The sequence below is a fragment of the Nuphar pumila genome, chromosome 7, assembly GCF_984573655.1.
Source record: "Nuphar pumila chromosome 7, dmNupPumi1.hap1.1, whole genome shotgun sequence".
In the NCBI taxonomy this organism is placed as follows: Eukaryota; Viridiplantae; Streptophyta; class Magnoliopsida; order Nymphaeales; family Nymphaeaceae; genus Nuphar; species Nuphar pumila.
The window spans coordinates 123,830,590-123,845,445 of NC_143255.1; the positions used below are offsets into that span (position 1 = coordinate 123,830,590).

General features: G+C 36.2%; 1 protein-coding gene across 1 annotated transcript; it reads right to left on the reverse strand.

Moving 5' to 3' along the window:
- Positions 1–604: 604 nt before the first annotated feature.
- LOC149833303 (elongation factor 1-delta-like) lies at positions 605–13,795 on the reverse strand. The gene is made up of 8 exons (XM_090015048.1): positions 13,671–13,795; positions 9,995–10,106; positions 9,778–9,894; positions 9,584–9,677; positions 3,533–3,653; positions 1,391–1,504; positions 1,122–1,283; positions 605–922 (listed from the first exon to the last, which is right to left on the reverse strand). Coding segments are annotated over exons 2-8 (696 nt in total). The 5' UTR covers positions 10,081–10,106; positions 13,671–13,795; the 3' UTR covers positions 605–920.
- Positions 13,796–14,856: the final 1,061 nt, after the last annotated feature.

Here is a 14,856-nt window from a genome sequence, read left to right on the forward strand (position 1 = left end):
ACGGTTAAGACCTTCTTGAAAGGGTGCTTTTTGAAATAGTTAATGGAAAGTTGGGCATTTTCCTGAGAAATGAAAAAACCTAAGGTGGATTTGTTTATAGCACGTCCATCATAGAAAAAACTAATAAAAAAAAATGTATCACTATAACACATGATTAGGAAGTAGACAAATTTAGAAAAAAAAAATTGCGGTCTCTGTTAATGCTGCCAATTTTGTGTGAAGATAGAGTATAAAGCCATCTACTTCACCGGGCGTTTGTATACCCCAGAAGCAGACTCTGTACCGCAATCCACGCAGAGCTTCCTTCCGCTGTAACAAAATCAGAGCAAACCCACTGTACCAAAGGAAACGATTACAATGGAAGGGGGTTCTTTGCATGTGGAAAGATAACCCGCTGTTTGCATTGCCGCAGTGGGGCCCCACAAAAATGCTTCGTGCAATTCAGCAGAAACCCCAATGTTTACGGTGCACTCAAACATCCTGCGCAGATGGACAGGCCGGTTAAGGTAACCATTTTCCTCTCACTGCCGAGTTTCTGTGCAACCATGCCATGCAACAGTGACACTGCTATCTCTATGAATGGGCTAGCGAGGAGTAACACTCATCACAGCAAAACTGATTGTTGGCTTGAATTACAGGAGCAACTTAAAAGACAATACAAGACCAATTTGAGACTACCTCTTTGAAGTCTCACTAGTTACTAAAGGAACACATTGCAATGCACCAATAAGCGCTGAAAATTGCAGAAACCACACTGCAGACTCCAAGCTCAAAAATAAATTAATTGTATATTCAATCACCAACATAAAAATAAAAGTGGAACAGAACTCTTTTGGTGAGAATTTCCCGCCAGCAGAAGCCCTCGCACTGTGTTCACTTTAACTGCTCCCTCCAGCCAACAGCCCACTCGACAAGCATCCCTCTGTCACAATAGATCATTTTTAAAGACAATGAGAAAACACCCATATACGCTAGGCGCTCCGGATTAGCACTTTCGCACAGCCACATGAAGCTTGATTAAATTTCCAACTAATTTAGGCTAAATGGCGTTAGATACCAACAGAGCACGTTCGCTGTAATATAACAAAACAGGGTGGTTAATAAGGCCATGATATACTCACATATCTTGTTGAATGCCACAATGTCACAGCTCTGAATGTATTCATTAGCTGGCTCAGCAGTAAGGTGTTCCTCTATAAGATTGTCCACGGAGACAAGGTCATCAACAATGGTCATCATAATCTGCAACTTCTTGATGCCATACCCAACCGGTGCGAGTTTAGCTGCATTTAGTACAGAAAATAATTAAGTGCAATATTTGAAAGTGACATGATCATTCTAAAAAATAAAAAACATCTGAACTCGGAAAAGTAATGAAGAAGAAAAGTACATGCTCCCCACAACAAGCCTTCCATTTGAAGGCTTCTTACAGCCTCCTCGAGCTTCTTCATATCGGTCTCATCATCCCAAGGTTTCACGTCCAGCAGCACCGAGGATTTGCCAGCTGATAAAGCAAAATAATATAACTGATAAACCAAAATAGTACGACTAACTATTACACAAACATGCAACCTGAATATATTCAGGAAGCAAAATCCTTCGGTGCAAAAGACTGCATACTCATGCATATATAGATAAAGCACATGAGTGCTGAGAGACAATCTAGTCAAACAAAAGATGCAACTTTATATCATGCACAAAACAAAATCAGATATGCACATATAGATAAAAGCATATAGTTGCTCAGATATACAAACTAGCCAACAAAAAGATTAGGGCTGGGAAATGAGACTAGCAGCTCAGCCAGCCGAGATACAAACCAGCTCATTTAGGTAAATGAGCCAATCATGAACATCGCAAGCCCGGCATGTATAGGCTGGTTTTATATATTATATATTTTATACATATATTATATATATTATACACTTAATATGCATATTATATAAGTTTTTACATATACATGTATTATATGTACTATATCTATTGTACATATATTACATATATTTTATATATTATCAAGGTTTTAAAAATATTTAAAATTCATTTTTTTTAGAAAACGGTCCAGCTCGTGATCGGCTTATAAAGCTCAACTCGTAACGAACTCGGGCTCAGCTCGTGATGAGTTCACAGGCCAAGCCTGAGCAGAGGTTCACCCTTAACAAGCTGAGCAAGAACAGCCCAAGCTCGGCTTGTTTACCAGCCTTAAAAAAAATGCAACTTTAACCTATACAGAGAGTAGAATCAATTGGTGCAGATTGTGCATATTCCAGTGCATGTGTGCAAAGGCATAAACATGATAAATATCATATGGCTCCAACCATACATTAAACACAATAGGGATAAAAGGTGTGTGAACAACAAAGCCAAGAAAAAGAAACTTAGAAGAATTTGCAAGTCCGACTCAAGAACATGAGCTGCCTACAGGTGCATGCATAAAAATCTAACCATGGCATGTGCTCTTTCCAAACATCGGGTGTACTAAAGGTGCAGCAGTGCACAAAAAAAGGCACCATCAATCACCACAAGGACAAGATTTTAAAAAGAGGGCGTAGAAGTATTAAAGAAAGCAAGCAGATGAAATAACTTGGCCATTTATAACCATTAAGAATTTGACATAAAAAATCATACTGGATTTCATGGTGTCTCCAACAACTTAATGAATCGTGTAGGGGTCCGAGAGCATTAATAAACAGGTAGATGAGACCATTATGGAGCATTTTATTTGTAACAAAATCTAAAATCCCAACTCTTGTTTCAATGGCAAATATTGGCTCCTCAATATTCAATGTTCTGAGACAAGACTGTTATGGAATTGCTTTATTTTGTAATAATAAAACTAAAATTCCATTTCTTTTCCAATGACAAAGATTGGCATTCAATGTTTGGATGCATAAACTTTAGATGCATTGGGTCCACGAGCACAACACCATGAATAAATGACTCCACTTTGCCTGCTTCTATTTCACATATGGCAAAGCATAGATAAGTAACAACGTGAAAATAGATGACGTGAGCCAAAAAAAACACAAGCTCCTTTGTGAGTAATAAGATAAGGTGAATAATGAGACCATGGCCCTCTTTTTTCCTTTGGTTCATGGGAGTTCCAATGCACAAGCATACACTTTGCTAGAATCTTTCATGGTGCCAAGTTATAATTTCTCACTACCAAGAATTTGTGTGTGTTTCTTGATCGTAAGTCTTCACTTGAAAATTTATGTTAGTGCTTTAAGAAGTTTAAGAATCACATAGTCACACATTTAATATTTTAGAATGTGCTTTAAGAATTTTGAGATTCACAGTCATATATTTAAGAATATACTATTATGATTATATAGTTCAACAATTTAAATGATAATAGTTGCATTCAAAAAATTGTTAAATTGCATTCACATATAAATTGTGCAAACGTAAATTCATGGTAGGTTTTTATTCAGATTCTCAATGAAATATGTCACATTCTTGCTAACTTCAAACATATGCATATGACAAATACAAAACCCACTTGTCAAAGCCCATAAGAAACACAACTTACATTCCTTCTTGCTAGAAGCCTTTACAGAAGCTGCACGTGCTTCAGCTGCCTTCTTTTCCTCTTCTGTCTCTTCACCAAACAAATCAATATCATCATCATCATCATCATCATCCGCCAGTGCCTGTAAAAGGACAATGAATTTAGTTCATACATTTGCCCTAATCTTACACCGTTCAGTTTATTAGTTTGCACTTCAAAAAAGTCACTAAGTTTAAGCATGAGACCCTAGAATAGACGGAAATAGTGAAATAATGACAAATTCAGCATGATTTCATTGTTTCATCACAAAAAAAAAGATTTATAATATTTTCCTCCTCATATGAAGAGACGAAAATCATACAGAATATGTGAACCAGAATTGTCAACAATGAAATGCAGTTGGAACTGTAAGAAGATGAGTTCTTGGATTATCACCAAGCGAATCTTCAAATGGGACCACCGAAAGGATCATTCACATGAACCACAATGATTCATACACAATACCCAAGAAAGGGTATACCACAACAAGAGGAAAAAATATAATTTTATTGATTGGAAAAATAGCCACTGAAAAACGTAAATAACAAGGGGGGGAAACCCCATATTTATAATACAAGAAGAAGAGGGAAAGAGGGAGTCGTTGGGCTCGGCTCTAGATAGAGTCGTTGGGAGTCCAACGACTCTCTCACTTTCTGCTTTTTGACTTTGGTCAAAAAAGCATAAAGTCCAAAAATGTCCAAAAAACAAGAACTAAAAAATAAAGATAAAGAAACTATCTTAATCCTAATTAAACTATCTAACTAAACTAATAGAAAAAGATTACATATGACATTACATTACATATGATGTTACATTATTTAACACTCCTCCTCAAACTTACGATTGAATAACCGAAAGTTTGTCCAAGAGAAAGTAAAATCAAGGAACATCGAGAGGTTTGGTAAAGAAATCTGCCAGTTGATATTCTGAACATATGAAAGATCAATGATGTCGTGTAGAAATTCCTCTCATACGTAGTGACAATCAATTTCAATATGCTTGGTCCGTTCATGGAATGTCCGGTTGCTATCAATGTAAATAGAACTTTTGTTGTTGCAGCACAACTGTGATGCTCCTGTACTCATAACACCCATGTCTTGAAACAGTCGCTTTAGCTAGACTACTTCCGTGGTGGTTGTAGTCATGGCTCTGCACTCGGCTTCAATTGACGAAAGAGAGACCTTTTGTTGCTTTTTTCACCTTCAAGATACTAATGGTTCTCCTAAAAACACACAGAAACCAGTAATTGAGTATCGATCATTGGGATCACCTCCTCAATCTGCATCAGTATAAGCAGTTAAATCTAAGGAAGAAGAAGCAAACAAAAAAAATTCCTTGAAAAATAAAAAATTTAATATATCTAATAATGTGTAAGACAGCTCCTATATAAACAGTGGTAGGAGCATGTTGAAATTGACTTATTGTGTAAATGGCATGCGCAATGTCAGGTCTTGTAATGGAAAGAGAAGACATTATCTCGACAAGTTGTTTGTAAGGTGTTGGATTTTCATGTGGTTCTCCATCATCAATCTTCATTTTGACATTTACAACTTCGAGAGTGTCAATCTGTCTTCCATCTGAGATATCAGATCTATCAACATTATCTAGAACAAATTTAAATTGAGTTAGTAAATAACCTCTAGGAGAGTAAGCAACTTCTATAACAAGAAAGAATTTTAAAAAACCCAAGTCACTCATTTCAAAGTGTGCTTTGAGAAACTTTTTAATATTGTTAACTTTGTGTTTATCACTTCCAGTGATGATCATGTTGTCTACATAGAAGAGAAGAATAATGATATGCATCAGAATTCTTAATAAACAAAGTTATGTTAGTAAGACAAGATTGAAAACCAAAATCATGCATAGCTTGACTAAACTTATGGGTCCCTATATACTTCTTCAACTAAGCTTTCTTTACAAATGCATTTTTGACATCCATTTGGTACATATGTCATTTCTTTACAGGGGAAATAGCTATTAGGATCCTTAGTGTAGTCATTCTAGCTATGTCACACGGACTCGGCTTTATGGTCGTCGCACCCGCGTCGACACGCCCGAACACGGGTGCGGCTTCGAACACGGAGCAGACTCGGTCAACGCACCGAGGCCTAGTGCATCCACGTTTTGGACTCGATCAACTTTAACCGAGTCCATATTTATACATTTTTTAAAAAAATTGATAATTTTTGCTTTATACAACAAAAAAATCCTAAAGTGTATTGCTCTCCCTGTCTATATGTAAAAGCTTTCCAAATTCTCAGTCAATTCTTACAAGTCAACTCTTATTATTAATTTATTGTTATATATATAATTATATATATATTAATATATATATAGTCGAGTCCCTGTGTCCAAAATTTTTGAAATTGCGCCGCACCCGTGTCGCACTCGCACCCGCACCCATGTAACATAGCATTCTAGAGACTTGGGCAAACGTCTCTTCATAGTTTATTCCATATTCTTGAGAATAGCCTTTGGCAACTAATCGGGCTTTAAACCTCTCAAGAGTGCCATCACTCTTGGTTCTAACTTTGTACACCCATCAACAGCCTATAGGCTTTTTGTTTGTTGGAATGTCTTGAATGATCCAGGTATTTGCTTTTTCTAAGGCTTTTAATTTTGTTGTCATTGCTTTGACTCATTCAGGCTGTTCTTTTGTTGAAGCGTAGTTAGAAGGCACTTTGTAAGAGTGTATCAAGGCAATGTAGGATTGATATTTTGGTGAAAAAGATTTATATGACACAAATTGTTTGAGAACTTTTGACACTCTAGATGACTTTTCAATTGATATTTGTTCATATTCTTTAGTATATTTTTTGAGAGCACATGATTTTTCTAAATTTCTCTACCTAGAATATTGAATATAACCTTGATCATCACTAAATGATTTTGTACTTATCATATCATTCTTCATCAATCTTTCATCAATCTTTGAAACTAAGTCCAACAAAAAAGAGTACTCATCTATTTATGTAGGGTTCTCACTAAAAGAACTTTCCTTTTCTAAGAAGGATCCATTCCTTGATACATATAATATTTTTATTTTAAGGTCAAAACATCTATAGCCTTTTTGGTGACTTGCATATCCTAAAAAAGGTACAAGAAATTGCACGAAGAGAAAATTTATCATTTTTATCTGTAAAAACAAAACATTTACACTCAAAAACCCTCAACCTAAAGTAATCTAGAATTTGCTTAAAAAGTTTTTCTACAGCAAAAATATTGTTTAGTGAAAAAGATGGCATTCTGTTAATATGATAAACCGCAGTTAGAGTGGCTTCGACCCAAAAAGTTTTTGGTACTTGATGTATAATGAGTAAAGTTCTTGTTGTTTCTATAACATGCCTATATTTTCTTTCAGCTAAACCATTTTTGTTAAGTATAGGGACATGATCTTTGATGTGTAATACCGTAGAGGTTCAAATAATCTTTAAATTCTTTTAACAAAAACTCTCCCCCTAAATCAGTGCGAAAAATTAAAATATCATTCTTAAACTGATTTTTTACCAGATTGTGAAATATTTGAAAATGTTAGAAAACTTCGGATTTATGTTTAAGAAAATAAATCCAAGTATGTCTTGTAAAGTCATCTACGAAAATTACATAATACATAAAACCCCTCTTGATATAACAAGTGCATATTCCCATACATCCGAATGTATTAACTCAAGTGTCGTGAAGAGACAAAGGTTCTTTCTTGAAAAGGTAATCTTTTTATTTTTTCAATAATACATTTTTTACATGAAAAAGTTTCAAAATTACAAAAAAAAATCATCTTTTGAAAAAAACTGGATCTTGGATATACTAGGATGACCAAGTCTTTTGTGTCAAAGTCTATTTTCTGGACATTACAACATAATATATTATTGGGTATTTCCAAAAAAACATGTAATACAAGCCTCATTCTCTATGGCCTTCTCCAATCAGCTTCCTTGACTGGTGATCCTGCACTCGACAACCGCGAGAGGAGAAGAAAACATTACATCCATGGTAAGATAATTGAGAGGCAGATAAAAGATTTAGGTTAAGTTTAGGAATATATCTAATTTGCGAAATACAAAATCTTTTTGAGTTTTGAGAAATATTTTCAAAATCTCTTATTCTCTTGATTTCAATAGATATTCCATCAACGGTAAAAACATTCAAACCATTTGAGTTAGGACGTTCGGATAGCATATCTATGTTTGGTGTCATATGAAAAGATGCACATGAGTCAAGGAGTCAAAGGGATTTATCAGGATCGAAAATGCCGACAGAGGCAACAGCGGCTCCAATGGATGAGGATGCTCCTTTGAGTAGTGGTTGAAGTGCCTCCACTAGTTGAGTTAAGGGCATGCTTCCAATGGATGTCACATTTGAATCTTGTGGAGATTCAACCCAAGCGACCTTCTTTTCATTAAGTTTCTTTAATTTTGGACAATAAGTCTTTACATGTCCCGGTTCTCCACAATAGTAACAAATGACTTTTCTTTTTTCAAAATCATTCCCTTGTTTCTCAACATTAGTCCTTCCATAGTGTGGAGGCTTGTATGTACAAACATGATTTTTCGATCTAGATACGACTAGAACCAAGTCATCGTCACTTTTAGAGATATTTTTCTTGAGCCTATTCTCTTCCATGCTTAATTCTTCTATTGTGTCTTTTATGGAAAGCATATTTCCTCGATGAAGAAGAACAAATTTGGTTGATTCAAATTATGAACTTAACCCACTAATAAAATGAAAGAAATGCTTCGCATTTATTTGATTTTGGCAGAGTTTTATATCTTGTGGACAATGGCACTTAGGTCCTAGGAGAGCCAATTCTTCCCATAATCAGGACAAACTATTATAGTATTCCCTAATGCTCTTACTCCCTTGAACTATATTTCTAATTTTGTCTTCTAAGTTGCATACATGTGCAATGTCTTTAAGAGAATACATTCTCTTACGATAATCCCAAGTATTGTTAGTATGTTCAAATTTTGCAAGACTTAAACATTTTTTTATATCAACACTACTTATGAGCAAACACATAATCTTGGCATGTCTTATTCTGCATTCTTTTCACTTTTTTCGTAAGTGGTAATGGCTTTATTTTTCTCAACCCTCGTGAGAGGTATTTCTTTCTCTCCTTCTACCTTTGTAAGGATTAGTTTAGGTTCCAAATCGGTTCCATCAACTAGTCCCCACAACCCTTTTCCCCATATAAGGTGCTTCATAATTGAAGCCCATGTAACATAGTTTGAATCGTTGAGTTTAATGGGTTTAATAGTGACATTATCATTGTCATCCATTTTACAAGGATTGGATAAAGAAACAACAAAGGAAAGAAAGAAGAATAGAGAAGAAGAAGAGAAGAGAATATGTACTCCACCACGGATAGTGAGTCTGAATGATCCTCCAAGCTTCCAAACTTTTGCATGATCACAATTTCACATACGCTTGAGAAAAAAATGTGCCCACTCTAAACTTTCGATGGCATGCTTTACAATGCACCGGAAAGAATAACTTGATCATTACCGAGCTTTGATACCATGTAAGAAGATTAGTTCTTGGATTATCACCAAGTGAATCTTCAAATGGGACCACTGAAAGGATCATTCACGTGAACCACAAGGATTCATACACAATACCCAAGAAAGGATATACCACAACAAGAGGAAAAAATATAATTTTATTGATTGGGAAAACACCCACTGAAAAACATAAAAAACAAGGGGGGAAAACCCCATATTTATAATACAAGAAGAAGAGGGAAAGAGGGAGTCATTGGGAAGTCCAACGACTCTCACTTTATGATTTTTGACTTTGGTCAAAAAAGCAAAAAGTCCAAAAAATGTCCAAAAAACAGGAACTAAAAAATAAAGATAAAGAAACTATCCTAATCCTAACTAAACTAAAAGAAAATATTACATATGATGTTACATTACATATGATGTTACATTACATATGAGATTACATATGATGTTACATTATTTAACAGGAACGAACACAGTAAACTTTTAAAAGATAGGTGAATAGAATTAGTGGAACAGAATATTGGTTCCAAACCTTTGAATCAGAAACTGGAGGAGTCATAGAAGTCGTTTCACTGTGAGGTGCAGACCCTTCTACTTTGACACCCTGACCTTCCCCAGAAACCCCACTGCAGATATGAGATAAATTATTTGGAAATGGTATAAAATTATCAAATTGAAACTAAGCAAACAAAACATAACTAGATCAAAGAGAGGGCAAGCACCCACCTCAACCTCAGAAGCACACTGATGTGATTATACCAACGGGAGATGTTTACAAATTGTGATGATGGTGCAGTGGATAGAGCAGCATAAACACAAAGATCATCCTTGGAAGCCTGGTAACTGCATTCATTGAAAAAACACAAAAAAAAGGAAAAAATACAGCAGAAGTAACACAATTGAAGCACAACCATACAAAAAACACAAGCAAAGCAGAACATACCCAGTAATATAACTCCGGGAAAGAAGGTAGCTATCAAGCTTCTGGAGACCAGATTCTGAGTTAACATTGTCAAATGAAACGGCCATTTTCACCAGCTTCTTGTAGCAATTTCCTGTATGCAAGTTGTAAAACCATAGAACTTAGGAAAAAACAAAGTGATGAAATAGTAACTAACACCTACAAGGTTTCACCAACCAGAATCCTGTAGACATAGCGTTGCATTTATTTGACAGACATAAATTCTTGGCAACTATTTTGTCAAAAGGTTCTCTAGTGCTAGTGGAAAACCTGCCTTCCCTAACTTCTCAAAGACATTATGTTACACTTTTTAGCATGCTTCATTATTTTCTTTACAAGATAGTCAACAGTTGGGTTACATCAAGGATCTGCTTTAAGCCCTTTCCTATTTGCGATAGTGATGGATGAGCTTACGAGATCAATTCAAGAAAATGTACCGTGGTGTATGTTGTTTGCTGATGATATTGTTTTGATTGATGAGTCTAGAGCTGGGGTTAATGCTAAGTTAGAATTATGGAGACAGACATTGGAAGCTAGAGGTTTTAAGTTGAGTAAGAGTAAGACTGAATATATGGAATGTCGGTTTAGTAAGCAATGAAGTAGTGATGGGAGTGTAGTGAAGCTTGGTGAGCAAGAAATACCGGTGAATGATTATTTCAAATATTTGGGATCCATCATTCAAAAGTACGGAGAAATTGATGGAGATGTAAATCATAGGATAAAGGTTGGGTGGATGAAATGGAAAAGTGCAACTGGAGTGCTGTGCGATCGTAGAATGCCATTGCGATTGAAGGGAAAGTTTTATAGGACGACTATTAGACCCGCTTTACTATATGGTACGGAATGTTGGGCTGCCAAGAGACATCATATTCAAAAAATGAGTGTAGCTGAGATGCGGATGCTTAGATGGATGTGTGGAAATACTATAAAAGATAAGATTCGGAACGAGGAGATACGTAAGAAGGTAGGTGTTGCACCCATTGAAAATAAGATGCGAGAGAATCGTTTACGGTGGTTTGGACATATTCGGCGAAGGCCTAATGATGCTCCAGTTAGAAGGTTGGAGAAATGGGAAAATATATTAGTTAAAAGAGGTCGGGGTAGGCCTAGGAAGACTTGGATGGAGATGATAGGAAAGGATATGAATGCTTTGAACCTCACCGAGGACATGGCATTGGATAGAAATGATTGGAGGAAAAGGATTCATGTGGAAGACCCTAAATGAATTTCTTTTTTGGTTCATATCGCTGACCCCAATTGTTTTGGGATGAAGGCGTAGTTGTTGTTTGTTGTTGTATAGTCAACAGTTGTTCATAGTTCACTTGTTTCTCCTAACTCGCTTACAAACCTAGCTTCCTGCTTTAACTGATTACAGGAGCCATGCTTCTGACATTTGGTGTCTCAATCATATCTGCCACCAGAAAGTGCAGGTAAAGCTAACCAATTTTATGATAACAAACAAAAAATTTGTCAACCATCATAATGGTGATTAGGTGATCGTATCATCATTTTTACCATTGCATTCTACAGCTCTAAGACTGCATCTGATTATAAAATATAAATGAACTTGGAACAGTCACATTGAAGACAACAATTCAGACTGTTGTAGTCAACATTTAGACTACAGCAGCTTTTTTTAATTATATCCTAAAACTGCTTCGAATTCTGTACTTTGACCCATAGATGTTAGTAAAGTGAATACTTCATATGTGAGTGGTTAAAGTTACTACAAGATTTCCGAGTTGCTTAAAATGTAAGGTTAACAAATTTTAAAGGCACATGCATCCAAGAGTTGTAATATAGGCAGTTAAATTTATGATATTACTGTTTGCAACAAATAGTGAAAATGATGACTAAGGGAAACCATTAATCTGTTTCAAGTAGCATTATGTTTTGTATGGATTAACAAGGTAAAAAGCATCAAGGTCAAGCAAAGCCCCTAGGCAAGATGCAGGCCTGGAAGTGGTGAGGTGCTTGCTCATGAACAACTAAAATGTATTAAAAAGTTAGAAGAATAAAAAGAAGGCCACAATCTCAAATTTTCAACGGACAACAAATAATCATCATTGTTGTAGTTCTCATTGTCATGAAGACCACTCCTATTTATACAAGGTTAGCTTCAAAACAATTTCTCAATTCCTTTCTAATGCTAAACCAGAGTTGGCTCCACAACTCTTCAAGACTCCAGTTTCTACACACTATCTCCCTCCAAATCTCCACTAGCTCCCTTTTCGCCAGTCCCTTCAACCCATCCCATCCTTTCATAGGAAGTTTCTAATTTCCACATAACAAAACATCTCTGGCTCCCAAAATAACTTTCACACTAATACTATCATAATGCAAATTTCCAATCAGGATTCATTCACTGAAATGGTTAGACAGAAGTCTATACATGTGATAATAAAGTTGAGACTCTCTAATCCCCATTCATAACATCCAATGCTCCACTCCAATGTATCAAATCAATCTAGAAGAACACAACGATAGACAAGTGATAAAAGCTGAATAGTCGTTTCAAAGGCAACACTAGGACAATTAGAGAAGTCAACACATGTTCGGCTGCAGTTCAAAAGAGTCCCACAATTAGTTCTCAAAAAAAAAACTTATTTCAGACTTTAAATATATAATCAGTTGAAATGCAGATAATTTAGTAGTATTACTTCTACTAGGGCTTTTAAACAAGGGAAAGAATTTATTTGAGGGAAACTCCTTATTTCACTGCTACTACTTCTTGAGGGAAAAGCCAAAGACAATTATGAATTCTTCTTTCGTTTTGTTTTGCTAAATCTATCCTTATATTTGTGTTCTTATGATCAGTTCCCTGTAGATGGCCTTCAGCATGCATAACTCAAACAATTTTTTTATAAGACTCGTCGTGCCTACCAAATACCAACTAATCGCCATCATTTAGAATTTAAAAATATATCTATTGCAGGTGACGACTGTGCGATTTCCTGGGATAGTAAAAGATGTGGACGACAGGAGATACTCTGTTATCCAGCAACCACACATGAGGGTGGTCATAATATGGGTTGTTCTCCTTGATCCAAAGAAACAGAATCCCATCAAAATAAATTGTTTCAAATCCAACCTCTCCTATTATAATGAAATCCCATCAGCATTCCAACCATTTTTGCATATTCCAAACTCAATCTTCCTTTTCTATTGCACAATCCACCTATTTTTGTCATCGAATTCCTCTACTGTTCAACTTTTCGTTACGTGAAAATTGAAGGTCTAAAACACAAAAACCTTGGGTACTGCAGAAACACAAATCTCTACAGGAAATCCAAAATTTTAAATCCTAAACCTAACAACTTTACTTGATTCCCTCTATAATCCAAACATTCATAACAAATTTTCTAGAGTTGTAGATATAATAGAAATCAAACTCGTTTTAGAAACACCATCCTAAAATTCATCAGCAACTGAAAAAAGAAACCGAGGAAAAACATGAAAAGAACCCTCACATTGCCATTAAAACCAAGCATAAGAGCAATCTTCCACTCAATACGAGAAACTGACAAACCAGAAGTTTAGGGTTCTACAAATAGGTATGAAATCGCTCGAAATATCTGATCTTCGGAACCGATTAAGCAGAACCAACGTAAATCAAGAGATCGGGAACAAAGAATAACAGGTTTGGAGATCATCTTACCTCTGAAACCCTAAGATGAGCGAGAGAAGCGCCCGTTGGGGATTTGACTAGATCTCAGGAAACCCTAAACACGAGAAGAGCTAGGGTTTTTGGGCCCGTTTTATACTTGGGGGGAGGAGAGCAAGGAGACTCGGACGGCTCCATAAACCGGATTGTATGCGATTGAGACTCGTCGACAGAGGAAACCCAGTCGGTGTGTCAATAGAAGGGCACCGGGCCGGGTACTGGATGGTCTTTCGGGGACCCAACCCGGGATGTGACTTTTTTATACCCAATAAAAAAAAGGGTTTGTTTTCCTATCTTGCATCATCGCATAGAACCCGAATCGATTTTCAAAACGATTCAAAACATCGGCCGATTCCAGATGTGAATCGAGTCGAGCTGAATCAACCTTGTCCGGAAAGTATAAAAAAAATAAAATATTTATTTTAATCCTTTAAAAAAAATTATTTAAAAATTAAACCAATTCAACTTGTTTCGTATTGATTTTTTGCCCATACTATACAAACCGGCTGATTCGGGCCAATCGGCAGTGATACTAACAACATTGATCAGGATTCAACTCTATTGTATTGGATCTCATTCAAAACTAGACTCAGATTCAGAGTATTATATATCCAATTCAGTTTGAGAATTGGATCAAGCATGATCCACCCAGGGATGAGAAACAAGTCGAGCCGCTCATGTCCACCTAGTTGAAACTCATAGAATAGGCTCGGCAAGTGAAGTACTCAGCTCAACTCGTATGGGCTCGTTAAGTAGTAAAAAGTATATTGTATGTATATTTTACATACATATGACTGGAGCATCTAGCATAGGGATGTCATCGGGTCGGGTTTGGTTCGAACCCCGGTGAAACCAGACTTGGACTAGATGTTTGGGTATAGTATTAGGTCCGGACCCGGGTCTAATCGAGTCTACTATAACAGAAATCATACCTGGATTCGATAACAACTATATGAACCAGACCCAAACCATACCCGATAAAATACTATATTTTATCATTTTTACATTGAAAATTGGAGGTCTTAATCAGAATTTGTGTCAGGCCCGGGTTTAGTATAAAATTTCACAAACTATACCCGGGTCCATGTATTAAACGGACCTTATTTGTCACCATACCTGGACCCTATAGGGTTTGGTACGGGTCGGGTCCGAGTAAACCTGACCCATTGATACCCCTAAT